Raw genomic sequence first — 15,826 nt, forward strand, 5'->3', positions numbered from 1 at the left:
TAAGCAACATAACTCAGTCAGGGACAGACAAATGCCATATGTTTTCACTTATATGTGGAATTTAAGCAACAAAACAGATGAACATAGCAGGGAAAAAAGAAAGGAAAATAAGAAAAAAGACTTAACTACAGAGAACAAACTGAGGGTTGCTGGAGGGGAGGTGGGCAGGGGCATGGGTTAAATGGGTGATGACTATTAATGAGGGTACTTGGTATGATGAGCATTGGGTGTGTATGTAAGTGATGAATCACTAAATTCTACACTTGAAACTAATATTACACTGTATGTAAATGAACTGTAATTTAAATAAAAACTTAGAAAAAAACCAAAAAATATCACAGTGGCTCAGATATTAAATATTTGGAAATTTATGGACTCTAATAAGCTATGCATATTTATTCACCTGTTTCCTTGCATTGCCCACATGCAGGGGAGGTTATTTACCCAAGCACAAGTTGATAAAAGAGGGCCTGTAGCTGGGGTAATTCATATTCCTGTGTTCTCTTCAAGGAAATTCTACCTTCCATGGATTTTATGTTTCCTGGTTGGCCTTAAAACAGGCTCTGATATATGGAACACAGTGCCTTTCCAAACAGTTTAATTGTAATATAAGACTCTTTTATTACAAAAATCATTTTGCCATTATAAAAATTATTATAGTAATGGAATTACTATGTTCACTTATAGCTTTTATTTAGACATGAATGACCTGAATCACTATTTTCCTAATTGCTTCAGAATAAATTTCCTAATAGTAACTCACTATATTTAACAGATAAGATCACATATCTTGTATCATCTTGGATTATTCAAACCCTAAAGATCATCTAAGTCACAACATGCAAAAAATACATATATGGTATTTGAAATTAATATTTGACATCTCAGAAACAAAGTTTTCTAACCTCTAATTGTCATAACTAATATAAAATACAACTTAATATCCAATAGCAATTTTTTTCTACTAGCATTAAGTTTCTTCTTTTTGTTACAGTGTACTTCACTGTTGAAAAGAAGTTTGATTTTGAGTATTGGTGTGCCTATATCTATGTCCACTACAACTTTGTAACAAAGATCTGATCTACTATGTTTTACAAGTAGCCAAAACAGAAGAGTGGGAGAAAAAAACTGGGAAAATCAAAACTTTCATTTTCTTGCTAAAATTATTACTATGAATAAAAATAAATAGTTAAAATCTTCCGGGTGAGTTGGTGGGGTGATTAAAAATCAAGTTGTTTCAGGGCATCTGGGTGGCTCAGTCAGTTAAGCATCTGACTTCAGCTCAGGTCATGATCTTGTGGTTTGTGAGTTCCAGCCCTGCATCAGGCTCTGTGCAGACAGCTCAGAGCCTACAGCCTGCACCCAATTCTGTCTCTCCCTCTGTCTCTGCCCCTCCCCAGTTCTCTCTCTCTCTCTCTCTCTCTCTCTCTCTAAAAAGTAAATAAACATTAAGAAACTTAAAAATCAAGTTCTTTCCATCAACAATAAGTACTTTTTAAATGTTTACGTATTTTGAGAGAGAGAGAGAGAAAGAGAGAGTACGAGCACAGACAAGAGGCCGAGAGACAGGGAGAGAGAGAATCCCAAGCCCACTCCAGGCTGTACATGCAGAGCCCGATGCAGGGCTCAATCTCACAGATCATGACCTGGGCCGAAATGAAGAGTCAGACACTTAACCAACTGAGCCATGCAGGCACCCCAACATTAAGTATGTGTAATATTGAATATAAATCAAATAATACCTTATGGACTTATTATTATGAAATGTTACCTTTCAACTATCAGGATTTATTCAGGTATAAGTACTGTTAATAATCAGTATGTGGCTACCCAAACAAGTCATTTATCTTTTCAATTACAGTATCAAAATTAAAAACCACAAAGCTATTACATTTTAAGTAGTATCAAATATAATTAATAAAGCTCAAAGGAAACAATATGTCTTTAATCATGAAATTTCTTTTCTATATTATGAAAAGTCTTTTACTTTTCTGGTGAGTACCGGTTACTTTTTATTAGTCAGAATTAATATTGAGCCAGGATGCCCCACTGTGATATACCCACTGCTGGGAAGTATTGAATGGGACCCGATCTGTAATGAATATTACGGATTTTGAATGTCACGTTCAACTACAGGTCTTACTGTATTTTTCTATTTCATCTACAATGTTCTATATTGGCCAAAACCAAACTGTAATAAATAAACTATCAATAAATAAAATTATCAATTGAAAGGAGTAAACCACGAGTATTTCAAGAAAATTTATGTGATTTTTCTTTAACTCTTTTTCAGATTATGAGAACTCAAGAGATACATATTTTTTAATTTCTTCTTTTGTACAAAGTTATTGCATGAACAGTATCCTTCATGTTTCCTTTTTTCTCATTAGCATTACAATAACATGACTTCTTAAAGACTATCTCCTTCCCAGAAGATTTTCAAAATTAAAATGGGCCTTTCATTTTTGCACTGGGTAAGATTTAGTATTAACCAGTTAGTTATTAGTGATTTACAGCAAAAGGAAAATCCAGGGCATATGACCTAGACTTAATATTTATGAAAAAAAACTCCACTATTCACTAATAACTTCTATATGTTATGTAAAAATTTATATGCAGCATTCTTTCACTGATTACCATAGCACTATTAACTACTTTGTTATACCATAATTTTACTATGTTAGTGTAATACACTGACAGATTAAGGATGGAAGGGACACTTACAGGATAAAGTTCTTAAGATTTTTAAATTATGTAGACATAAAATTTTGACATTAGGCACTGAGAGCATAGTGTTAAAATTGAAACCACTGGTTACCAAAATCTTTGATGTATTCATTCTTTTCTAAAACCAAGCTTCAGCATATATACAAGTGTAACTATTCAATTGTACTCTGTTCTCAATATATCAATAATGTCATATTGTCTATATTTTGAACATCCTTTCCTAACAATTTTCTAAGGTGCCTACCTTTCATTTCCAAGGGTCTATGTTATTATCTAAAACAAAAGAAAGCTTTATGAATTTTTGTTTGTTTGCTTAACTGAATCCAGAACATTTTTACTTTTACTTCTATTTACTGGGGGTGAGACATACACTATCTAAATCAGTTAAGAAACTGAAATTCTAAGTTTTCCACAATATGGTTAGCCTATCATCACAGTCTCCTTTCCCACAAAACCCTTCACCCAACCACACAAATTATTCTCAACATTCCTATAACATAATGCACACACATTTGAGAATTCTGTGCCTTTCCTCAAGTTATTCTTTTTGCCTAACAGATGCTTTCCACCCTCTTATCCAGCCCATATGTGATTCCTTCACAGTTTATAAGAAAGAGCTGATGTCACATCCTACTACCATTTTTTCTGACCAGAATTAATCCCTCCTTTGATTATTCTTTCACAAACCATTACTCAAAACTACCTGAAGACACTCTTTGGCCTTCTAATTGTGCAGAATTAGCTCTATACTCCAAGACTCCGCAAGTTATGTAAGCATACTTTTAAGCACCCTAATAGGGTACTTGGCACAAAGAGCATAAAATGAAAAGTTTGTTAAATTGAATTCTGGGAGCGCCTGGGTGGCTCAGCTTGTTAAGTATCTGACTTCAGTTCAGGTCATGATCTCACGGCTTGGGGGTTCGAGCCCCAAGTTGGGCTCTGTGCTGACAGCTCAGAGCCAGCAGTCTGCTTTGGATTCTGTGTCTCCCTGTCTCTCTGTCCCTCCCCTGCTCATGCTCTGTCTCTCTCTCTCTCAAAAATAAACATTTAAAAAAATTTAAATTGAATCCTAGACACCACATATTTTAAATGTTGGTACAAGTGAGTTGACAAGCAAGCATTTCAGCAAATATATACATTTTTTTTTCATTTTTGCAAGCCTAAAGGTCATTTGCTCAAGACTATTCACTCATCTATCTTCCACATTCTGTAACCAGAGGTGCTTACCTACTACTCAAATAACCAGTAATGGTTGTGTTTACAACATTGCAAATGTCTACTCCTGTAACCACATTAGCATGATACTACTGGTGGGATGGCTATTCTAAGTAAAAAGAAAAAAATCTATTAAATAACTTATTAAATCACATTATTTTATATAAATAGTATATAATTTCAAAAATATCTCTTAGTTCAAGTCTTTATAGAAAAAAAATTTTATCTGGGATCCTGGGTGGCTCAGTTGGTTAAACATCCAACTCAGATCATCATCTCACAATTCATGGGTTCGAGGCCCATGTTGGGCTCTATACTGACAGCTCAGAGCCCGGAGCCTGCTTTGGATTCTGTGTCTCGCTCTCTCTGCCCCTTTCCCCGCTCACACTTTGTCTCTCTCTCTCTCAAATATAAATAAACATTTAAAAAAAAGAAAAAAATGATCAATTAAAATGTTATTCCTAGAAAATACTTCATTTAGAGAAATACCAATTATACTTGATATCATAAAATTACCCAATTTAACATCTAGCTGTCTTTTCTACCTGTGGCATATTTGTAAAATCAACTTAAGTAGTCAATTTTAGTGAAAAAATCAATTTTAGTTAAAGTGACCATTCATATTAGCATGGCTCAATAAATGTGACAACCTGAAAAAAAGTCATACAATTTCAAATAGATATAATTTTAATATACAGATATAAATGGTAGTTTAAATGTTATAAATTGATTAACAGTTTCTATAGGTTTTTAATTATTTGACTATTATTGATGTCTAAATGATTTTCACTCTTGCCATCTTTAGTAGCCTTTTTCAAAGTTCTTCATCCTTCTTGATTATTTCCTTACTTGTTTTTACCTATCAAGAGCATTAAGTAAACTCCATTCTTGTCAGTAATATACACCCTTCATTAAAAGAGAAATTGAAGCTATATATGTTCTTTAAAACTTACTTAAGTCATCTATCCATTTTATTGTATCCCTTGATTAATCTGTTTCCTCTAATTCATGCACCTATTATAAACTATGTCCATATACTCTCATTTTCAATTATTCCTACTGCTTTCACTTTCCATATATGCATTATTATTTGAGGGATAATCTAAAAGTAATATAGATCATTCCAACAGTGACATTCCAAGGCAATTGAGTATTCAATTTATGTGTTAATGCCTGAATCCTTATGTTACCTTTCCCTCTGTAGTTTATACATATTGGTCACTGGTCTTTATATTTACAAGGTAGAATCTTAAAGGAAATAAGAAGCACATATATGTGTTAAAAATTAGGATCTGTTTGGCTTAGAATTTTCACTGCACTAATTCCTAGCTCTGTGACCTTGTAAAGGTTATTTAATGTACTTGAGTCTCAATTTCCGTATGTTTCAACAGGGTAAAATGATTCTTGATTTCTAGGACTCATGTGAATAAACTTCTTTGAACAAAGACTAGCATATGGTAAATGCCTGATAAATGTTAACCATTTCTCCCTTTTCCATCTTATTCTATCATACATATTTTCTACTATTGTCTCCTTCCTCTCCTTTCTCTCTTTCCTCCTGCAAATCCATGGCTGGTGTCCAAAATGTTCATCTCAGTCAAGTACTATGTTTGGCAAGGGGAGAAAAGAAATCTGAATCAATTATGCAAATATCAACATAATTAATCGGCCTTTCATGAAGTTTCCAATGCTCTTCTCTGTTACCAGTGCCATGATAAAGATATAGGCTTTAGTAGAAATAATTTATTTTGAAATAAATTTCATCAGTCACAATTTAGCCTATAACTTGTTGGTATTTTTTGTTCCTTACTCTCTTTAAGAAGAGGTTTCTCCAACTGGGAACCAGAACTCAGATATACCTCATAAGGCTACTATGGAAATAAAATGTAAAATTCTTAGTGCAGTGTCTGCAAATAGAAAACTATGGAGTAAGCATTACTTTTCAGACAATTCTGCCCTTTCCCTTCGAAACTAATAAACTAGATATAGTAGAAAAAAATCTCACTTTCATAACACCTATTACAAGATCATTATAAGAACAATAGTTCTTTACAGTAAGTTTACTTGTAACTCACTAAGTCCCTGTGTCTCCTCATTGCCAGTTTGCTTTGAAACAGCCTGATCAAGACAAATACAATCAAGACAGCAGGGGTGTAACTGCTGTTCCTCACAGGATTCTTTGGCTATGACTCCGTGAAGTGAGTGATAATATAATCACTAAACTTTTTGTCATTTTTTTTTCAACAATGGAAAAATAATTCTTATAAACTTTTTAAGGATTTATACGTTCTTATAAATTACTTTGTACACTGAGAACACATATATGTATATATCTTGGAGGAGTATTTTAGAAAAAAAAAATCATTCATTCTTTGAAAGTAAATAATAAATTTAACATGTTTAATACAATCAATAAATATTGATGTTTACTAAAAATAAGATGATGAATTACAAATATAATTTCAAAGATATATTTTCAGGAATGGTTTGATGAGAGCTCTATGAAAATAAAAGGAAAATTTCAAAAAAAATAAAATCAGTCTATAAAGCAAACAAATCTAAGGAAACAAAAAGCCTGCTGAACAAAGACAGAAAAGTTAACTCTTTACAGAAATGTATACTTGAAAATACACATTTAATGAGTATTTATATAAAAAGTCAAATTCAAACAGCAATATTTGAAGGATTCTAAAAATAAAACATTTTTCAGTCAACTTCTCCTTTCAAATTTAAATTTGCAGATGTAATGGAAAAAAAATGTTGGGGCGCCTGGGTGGCGCAGTCGGTTAAGCGTCCGACTTCAGCCAGGTCACGATCTCGCGGTCCGTGAGTTCGAGCCCCGCGTCGGGCTCTGGGCTGATGGCTCGGAGCCTGGAGCCTGTTTCCGATTCTGTGTCTCCCTCTCTCTCTGCCCCTCCCCCGTTCATGCTCTGTCTCTCTCTGTCCCAAAAATAAATAAACGTTGAAAAAGAAAAAAAAATTTTTTTTAAATAAAAAAAATAAAATGTAAAAGTATCAACTAAGAATCTGATGAATGAGAAAAATACAATTTATAAAAAAAGGAAGAAAAGCTAACCCAAGTACACCTGAATAACTGTTGACTACCTCTGTTACTATAAATTTTCCTTAATTAGGCAAAATCTAGATAAAAAGCTTCACAAACCACCCTTTTATTTTTACTTGAAACAATTTTTTTAATGTGGAATTTACTGTCAAATTGGTTTCCATACAACACCCAGTGCTCAACCCAATGGGTGCCCTCCTCAATGCCCATCACCCACTTTCCCCTTCCTCCCACCCCCCATCAACCCTCAGTTTATTCTCAGTTTTTAAGAGTCTCCTATGGTTTGGCTCCCTCCCTCTCTAACTTTTTTTTTTCCTTCCCCTACCCCATGGTCTTCTGTTAAGTTTGTCAGGATCCACATAAGAGTGAAAATTAAAAAAGAAGTAGAAACACATTGCAATGTGAAAACGTGCAAAATATATTAAGCCACATAAAAAGTCCATTATAACCACAGCTGAAGTGGTATCAGTACTTGAAAAATTAGTTTGTAAATTACACATCTTTAAATTACACATGCCTTTCAAAAGCAACTACTCTCAGGTAACAAAACCTAATCAGAATGTTTCTTTTGGTCAAGTTCAAAAACATACACTGCTTTATTACACTCATGTTTTAATAAAAAATAAATTCTTAATATCTGTAAAATCCACTTCTTTTATAACAATCTAAAGTTTGTTTATGGACAAATACTCACTGAGGTTACCAAATTTAATAAACCTATATACAAAAACTCTTATACATAGAATTTTTTTCTATGAAAAACATATTTATAGGGGAGACAGTCTAATATTATATAAACACTGTATTAAAGAATAATGATAATTTAAAGAAAAGCAAATATTTATATACATCATTCTCATTGGTTACCAATTCTAATTGTATTTTAATCTTTTCTAAGAGATTTTAGTTATGTGCTAAAATTCATGGTAACTAGAGCCAAAATTCACTGTTCCTTTAACTATTATAACAAACTCTAAAACCTAGTAAGGATGAAAGTTTTAAAAACATAATTAAACTTACCCCATTTAATGGATATGTTTTCCATCCTAGCTCTCCCAGCACAGTTGTTGTATCAAGCAACACAACTGGAATTAAATTAAAAAAAAAAAAACTTACATGAATATCTCAAATTGATGAAAAAATATGTTATTTAAATCAGTAATGTCAACTACCTTTACTATTATTCATTGCATTAGCTTTAATAAGTTGCATTACTTACTTTAAAATTAACTATGTATACTAAATTCTAATATATAATATTAATAATAAAATAACATAAAGTAGTTCTAACTTATTTTCAAAATATGTAAGTTGTGTTTAACAATGCTAAATAAGGCAGATAACTGAATAACAGAATTAAGTTATTTTTAATAGCTGACTTTTAAAACTGACAAGTGTTGAAGGAGGTAATCAAGAGGATGTGACTGTCAGTTGACCCTCAAGCTGGACTCAGGCAACTGTAGGCTCCTCATCCCCCCACCCCCCTCCCCTATTCTCAGAATATGAGCTCTGCCTACTGTTCCCATAGTGGGAGCTATTCCAGGGACACAGCCTTGACAGAGTAACATTAGTCATTGCAGAATATTCTTTCAGTACTGTTTAAATCAATTCATTAAACATACGTTTGTAGAACTAAGCTCCAATTATTTAAATTTTATTGTGGAAAATTCTCAAACATATTTTAGAATGTAGCGAAAACAGTAAAATGAAGCCTCATGTACTCATCATCCAGATTCAATAATTACCAATTTATAGCCAATCTTACTTCATCCACATGTTTTTATCTACTCTCTCCCACTGCAGTATTTCTTTGAAGCAAATTCCAGTAACATCCATAAAAATTTAAGTATATATTTCTAAGATAAAGACTCCTCTTTATATAGCTACAGTATCTTAATTCATTACTATAAGTAGTAATTCCTTAATGCCATCAAATATCCAGTGTTTAATATCCCTATTGTCTGAACTTACTTGAATAGAAGAATCAAGCTCTAAATAAGTCCTATTCATTACACTGAGTTGACAATCTACTTTCGTTTTTTAATCTACACTTTATCCCATTAACTTTTTTTGTTAGATTTATTGAGGTATGATTTACTTACAATAAATTTACCCTTTCTAAATGTACATTTCTATGAATTGTGACAAACACCCACATCCATGTAACCACTGCTACAGTCAAGCTATGGAATATTTCCATCACCCCCAAAACTTCCTTTGTTATCCAATATGGCTAATCCCTTCCACAGCCCAGTCCCTGGCAACTACTAATCTAACTTCTGTCCCTATGATTTTGCCTTTTCCAAAATGTAAACTGAATGAAATAGTATAGCATGGGATCTTCCAAGACTGGTTCTTTCTTGTAGCATAATGCATTTGAGATTCATCTATGTTGCTGCATGTATCAATAGTTCCTTTTTATTGTTGAAAAGTATTCTATTGTATGGAATTCTCTACTTGATGGAAATGTGAACTATTTCCCGTTGGGGATATTATAAATAAAGACACTATAAACTTTCATGTACAGGTTTTTATATGACCCTATGCTTTCATTTCTCCATGGTAAATAGGGATTCCTGGGCTTATGAAGAATCCTCATTTTGAAGACACTGTCCAACTGTATTACAAAATGGCTATGATGTTTCAAAATCCCATTAGCAGAATACCAGTTTTCCAGTTGCTTCACATCCTTAGCAGGACTTGGTATTGTCCAGGTCTTTTTTAAGGCATTCCAACAGGTGTATAATGGTATCTCATTGTTGTTTTAATATATTTCCTTAATGCCTGGCCAGTTATCTTTTTCATTACTTGAAATCAAATTTACTGGAAAAAAAGGTTATTTTGTCCTATATTCTAGATTTTTCTAATTGTAAGATATCATTGAACATGCCCCCCATTCCCTTTATATTCTTTAAATTGGTAGATATATTTAGTAACTTGATCAGACCGAAGTTCAATTTATTTTTATTTTTTTTTGTGAAATTACTTCATTAGTGATGTTTTGTAACCCTTCTACAGAAATCAAGGAAGATATCAATGTTTTACTAGAGTTGTGTCAAAAAGACTTGGGAACCAACCTGGATAGGCTTCTACTGGCCAAAAATGGATAATCTGATCATACACAAGGTTAATGACTATAGGGACTGAAACACTTCAAATATGCTCAAATCCATGCATTCATAATGATAAAATATACCTACTGACAACTTTTATAGAATACTAGGAAACCATTATTTTAAAAACTGGTAACTAATATGAAAACAATAAAACATTTTATTTTGTTTTTTCTTTATTTCTTTATTTTTTATTTGAGAGAGAGTGCATACACACACGTGAGTGGGCAAGAGTGAAAGAGCAGGAGAGAGAATCTTAAGCAGGCTCCATGCTCAGCACACAGCCCCACACAGGGCTTGATCCCATGATCCTGGGACCATGACCTGAGCTGATACCAAGAATTGGACACTCAACCAATTGAGCCACCCAGGCACCCTTATTTTGCTTTTGCTATATAAACTACTTATGAATAAAAAAACAGTTAAAGAAGGAACATTGCTCTTATTGAAGTAGTTCAGTTAATAAATGAAGAAGGAATGGCTGAACTAGGCTATACTGTTTTCTAACTCCTAATGAATTAATAGACTTAGCTAATGGTCACACACACACACACACACACACACACACACACACATACATTCTCATACACACACACAAATACATAAAATGATAATTGATGTCATTTGGGTTCATTCAGTATAACAAAAATAATCTCATTTATTAGAGAAAGAAGCTAAAGATATCATTTATAATAATATTCAAATCTGTAAGTTTATCTCATTATCAAATGAAAGTTACTTTCATTTTTGATATACACTATTATAAAGAATTCAGAAGTATTTACTACCAGTATGTACTTTGGGATACACAAAAGTTTAATGTTACTCATCTAGAACATTTTTTTTAATTTTTTAACGTTTTATTTATTTTTGAGACAGGGAGAGACAGAGCATGAACAGGGGAGGGTCAGAGAGAGGGAGGGAGACACAGAATCCAAAACAGGCCCCAGGCTCTGAGCTGTCAGCACAGAGCCTGACGTGGGGCTCGAACCCACGGACTGCGAGATCATGACCTGAGCCGAAGTCGGCTGCTCAACCGCTGAGCCACCCAGGCACCCCTCATCTAGAACATTTATATTTTTTAAATACATCATTATTTCCCTGAAGGCTAGAAAAATAATGATACTAATTCACAGTCACCGTTGGAAGAAGTTTCTATGTATCTTCTTCCTCAAGTAATCTCCACATCGTCCTAGAAGGTGTGTCTTTTTCTAAATGCTCAATTTAGGGGCGTCTGGGTGGTGCAGTCGGTTAAGCGTCCGACTTCGCCCAGGTCACGATCTCGCGGTGCGTGAGTTCGAGCCCCGCGTCAGGCTCTGGGCTGATGGCTCGGAGCCTGGAGCCTGTTTCCGATTCTGTGTCTCCCTCTCTCTCTGCCCCTCCCCCGTTCATGCTCTGTCTCTCTCTGTCCCAAAAATAAATAAACGTTGAAAAAAAAAATAAAAAAAAAATAAATGCTCAATTTACAAATGAGAATACTGAGCCTCAAAAAGGTTAAGTAATTTTCCTTTATATCACACACTGACAGATTTGGATTCAAACCAAGGACAGTGATGTTAGAATGTCCTTTGTAAAACACTTAAAGTCTTTCAATTTTAAGTGTTTTTCTTACCTTTTTTTACAGTTTTTATGTAAATTTCAGTTAGTTAACCTATAGCATAATATTAGTTTCAGGTATGCAATACAGTGATTCAACACTTCCAGTGCTCATTACAAGTACACCTTCATCCCCATCACCTATTTAACCCATCCCCATCCCCAGTTCTCGTAACCATCAATTTATTCCCTATAGTTAAGAGTCTGTTTCTTTGTCTGCCTCCCTCTCTTTTATTTCTGTAGATGCAGAAAAACATCACTATTTCTTTTGCTGATCCAAAAACTTTGTAAGTTTTTTTTTTTTAATTTATTGATTACTTTTTAGAGAGTGAGAAAGAGAGAGCAGGGGAGGAGCAGAGAGAGAGAGAGAGGGAGAGAGAGAGAATCCCAAGCAGGCTTCATATTCAGTGCAGAGCCCAATATAGCCCAACACAGAGCTTGGGCTCAGGAACAGTGAGATCATAACCTGAGCCGAGATCAAGAGTCAGATGCTTAACCGACTGAACCACCCAGTCACCCAAATCTTTGTAAGTTTTTATCCTAATTTTTCATGAATAGTTTCTACAGAAAATTCACCAGTACTACCTACAAATCATGCCATTTAAGTCAAGAGGTTTACTGGAGCAGAGTGTTCAAAAATCCTTAATATTGAAGTCTACCAATAGAGATTTATTTTTCACAGACTGGAAAATTAATTAATTGATTAGTTGATATAAATATACTTTCTAAAATGTTAGGCTGCTTGGTTCTTGATAATTAGCATTTGTAAACTGTGAGGTATACTCATTTCAAACAAAAAAGGAAAATATGTATACCTACAAAAGTGTAAATCCTTAGAATTTTTTTTATTTCAGATTAGCTTTAAGAAACAAGATTTATATTATTGCTTTGTTTTCCTCTTTAAACTGCAATCATACCTTTTAAAAATTCATAAGAACAGTAAAATTCCAAATTTGCATTCCTGACAAGTGAATGATAAACTGATACTAAAATAAAACTAAGGAGTTTTGAGATTTTTAATACCATAAAACGTGATAAATGTTTAAATTTTACTATTTGTTTCATATGTAAAAACCCCACAAATGCAGGTTTTTCAGGCTCACTAATTGCATTGAACCCAGCAAGGTGAGAGCTCCTCCTGCTGGCTTTAAACAAGAGTTATCCAGTTTCTACCAGAGTGTAAAAATACTGTAAACTTAAACAGGGAAAAAACGACGATGTCGACATAAACTCAGTAAAAAGTCAATACTTTTTTTATTTCTAATTTAATTGCAAGCTTTTAAATATGGCACAATACTTATTATTTACGTAAGGAGTACATATGAAAATGTAATTATTTATTCACATCATAATGAGAAGTTGGATAAGTCAAAAATAAATGGAAGTAGGACTAGGTTGGTGGTACCAAAGTTTTGAAAATATGTGTATTTTGTTTAATAAGCAACATAATGCATAGAATATATTTGCTATACCACATGCAATTTTCCTATTAACCTTTAGAAATAAATTTCCAGCATATTGTATTTCTGTCTGAAAATATCTCTTAATTTTTATTACTCCCTTTACTCATTATTTTGGAAATTTTAAGAAAATTTCATTATGTTCTAAAAGAAGATATGAAATGATAAAGGCAAGGTTGATAATACTGAATTAAATGAGACTGATGAGTATCCAAGATAAAAAAGCTCAATGCTAAGTTTTGCCTTAAATAATTTATCAAGTCTTTATCTACATCCCTTTTAATGAATTTAAGATATTAGTTTTAAAGCAATTAGCATACAGGTTTATCATATATGCTAGATCATCTTACTCCAATAAAAAAGGAGGAGATTTTATTTGTATGCCATTTTGACAAATTAGGCAAAGAAGAGATCAATCAACCCACTAAGCTATTCTTTTAGGATAATTTTTTTGTAAAAATTCAAGTTAATGGCATGTGAATTGAGTCCAAATATTTATCAGTATTTTTTAAAGTTCAGATACCAGTAAACACAAGTTTGGGATTTTCTCCAATAGACTTCATGAGAAAAAGAAAAAGGAATTTCTTCTTATAATCTTCAATTTAGAGTCTTATTTTACAAATAGAGCCCAGAAAGGTAAAGTAAGTTACTAAGTTTTTTAGTAACATAGTAGTAGAGGCTTTTCATAGTAAATTCCAGTCATGTTCCACTGACTGTAACATACCCTACAACCCCCCATATCTCCAAACAAACTAGTAAATAAACAAAAGGAATACTTCTGACATCATGACCAAATATAATACAGTCAGAGAATACTTTGAATTATAGATAAACATGCATATATATCTGTGTGTATAGTAGCACTAGTCTATTTGAACGTCATCCTGTTTACATCCTGCTTTAAACTGACATTCAGATTACTACATTAACTACCAGTTTTGGCATAATCGTATATTTCTGACTGACAAAAATCACAGCTGTAACTTCCAGATCTGTATACAATGGGTATCTACCCTCACATAGAGTCAAAATCAATATTTAATTCCTAAAAATCAACCACAGATTGATTTAAATAAATGTAGGATTATTAAGTTTACTCCTATGTCCCTTTGTGTATTGGTATTATTTTAAGCCAACATTTTCCAAAGAGAATCATTCCTTCGTAAAACTAACAAAACTACTTTTGTCTAAAAACTGAGAACAATTATTTGTTCATTAGGTGTACTTACAGCATTTTGTTTTGTCATGCCTTTCTTAATTCTGTGGTTACCTGCCTGTTTGTTTTTGTTTGTTTGTTTGTTTGTTTTTACATTTATTTAGTTTTAAGAAACAGAGTGAGACAAAGCATGAACGGGGGAGGGGCAGAGAGAGAAGGAGACACTGAATCTGAAGCAGTCTCCAGGCTCTGAGCAAGACATCGGCACAGAGCCTGATACGGGGCTCGAACCCACTAACTCTGAGATCATGACCTGAGCCAAAGTTGGACACTCAACCAACTGAGCCACCCAGGCACCCCTATAACTGTTTTTAATATAGGTATTATTCATGATTGTTTTTTCTACTCGATGTGAGAGTTTGAAAATCCTATCTGAAAGATAACATGAACATAGTGATATTAAGCACCTTTCTCAAATTTATAGGATGAAGTCAAGCCTAGAACTTTTGAATTCATACCCTTCAACTTCCTACGCTTCCAGAAAATGTTATCTTTTTTAGAAAGCATGTTCAAATCTCTCTGCCTCTGTCCCTTCTGGAAAACAGATCACTTTTTTGTTTGTTTTTTTAGTTATGATGGAAAAATAAGCTCTAATAATCAGAGAAATTATTCCTTCATTATTATCTTAAATAGAGAAAAGAGCAAAAAAAAAAAATTCAAGCCAGTTTGCTATATAGAAGGCAAGTTATACCTTAGAGTCAAGTACTGCCAGTGAAAACTTTATCAATAGTATTTGATTAAAAATATAACTAGTAGTGTTCATCCTTATCACTTCCACACCTATTTTGCTCAAAAGAACTATACTGTTATCCTGCTTGACACAGCTTTATTTGCTTTAGTCTTAAATAATTTTTAATGCCTGCCATTCAGATGGGCTAGTTTACCCCAAAGACCCAAGGAGAACCCAAGTATAGATGTGATCCATGACAAGGTCACCAAATGACAGGTTTATTCCTAGGCTCCTGAGCAAGGTCATTAAGACTTATCAATGAGTCACCTCACAAGTCCTGCTTTCCCCATCAAGTTGTTTAGTTATTTCTATGAATTAAAAAAAAGGAAAAGAAATTTGACAGATTCCTAATCAACAGCAAATATAATTCTTCCATTTTGACATCTTCATCACTTTGATCTATAAATCAACTAAGTAGCTTTGTTTAGGACCTGTATTATTTCCATTTTTTTTTCAATTACACAGGGATTAAATAGTAGAAAAGACTATTTGGCTTTGGTTTTAGATTTGCTAGTCATACATTTAATAAATGTTGTTGATCTTCTCATCTGTCACAGAAACTCACAACATTTACTATATATACTCCAGTTAGCCCAAACCACTAAATATTCTCCCCAACACTTACACAGCATCAGAGATGCTTCTTGCCTTTCTAGTGCTTTCCTTTCTTATATTTTTCACTTGTCTTCCATGGGCTTTGGACAC

At 33.2% G+C, this 15,826-nt stretch overlaps 1 protein-coding gene across 2 annotated transcripts in view; it reads right to left on the minus strand.

Annotated features, from left to right (window-relative positions):
- Positions 1 to 15,826, minus strand: part of EPHA6 (EPH receptor A6) — an 884,276-nt gene that overhangs the window by 807,216 nt on the left and 61,234 nt on the right. For both annotated transcript variants that reach the window (XM_047099574.1, XM_047099573.1), the window contains exon 2: positions 8,027 to 8,091. In XM_047099574.1, coding sequence (XP_046955530.1) covers positions 8,027 to 8,091 — 65 coding nt within the window. The remainder of the gene's footprint in view (positions 1 to 8,026; positions 8,092 to 15,826) is intronic.

Source organism: Lynx rufus, unplaced genomic scaffold, assembly GCF_022079265.1.
Source record: "Lynx rufus isolate CCGP_SWC_20201006 ecotype Redwood Valley unplaced genomic scaffold, mLynRuf1.p SCAF_5, whole genome shotgun sequence".
NCBI classification, from domain to species: domain Eukaryota; kingdom Metazoa; phylum Chordata; class Mammalia; order Carnivora; family Felidae; genus Lynx; species Lynx rufus.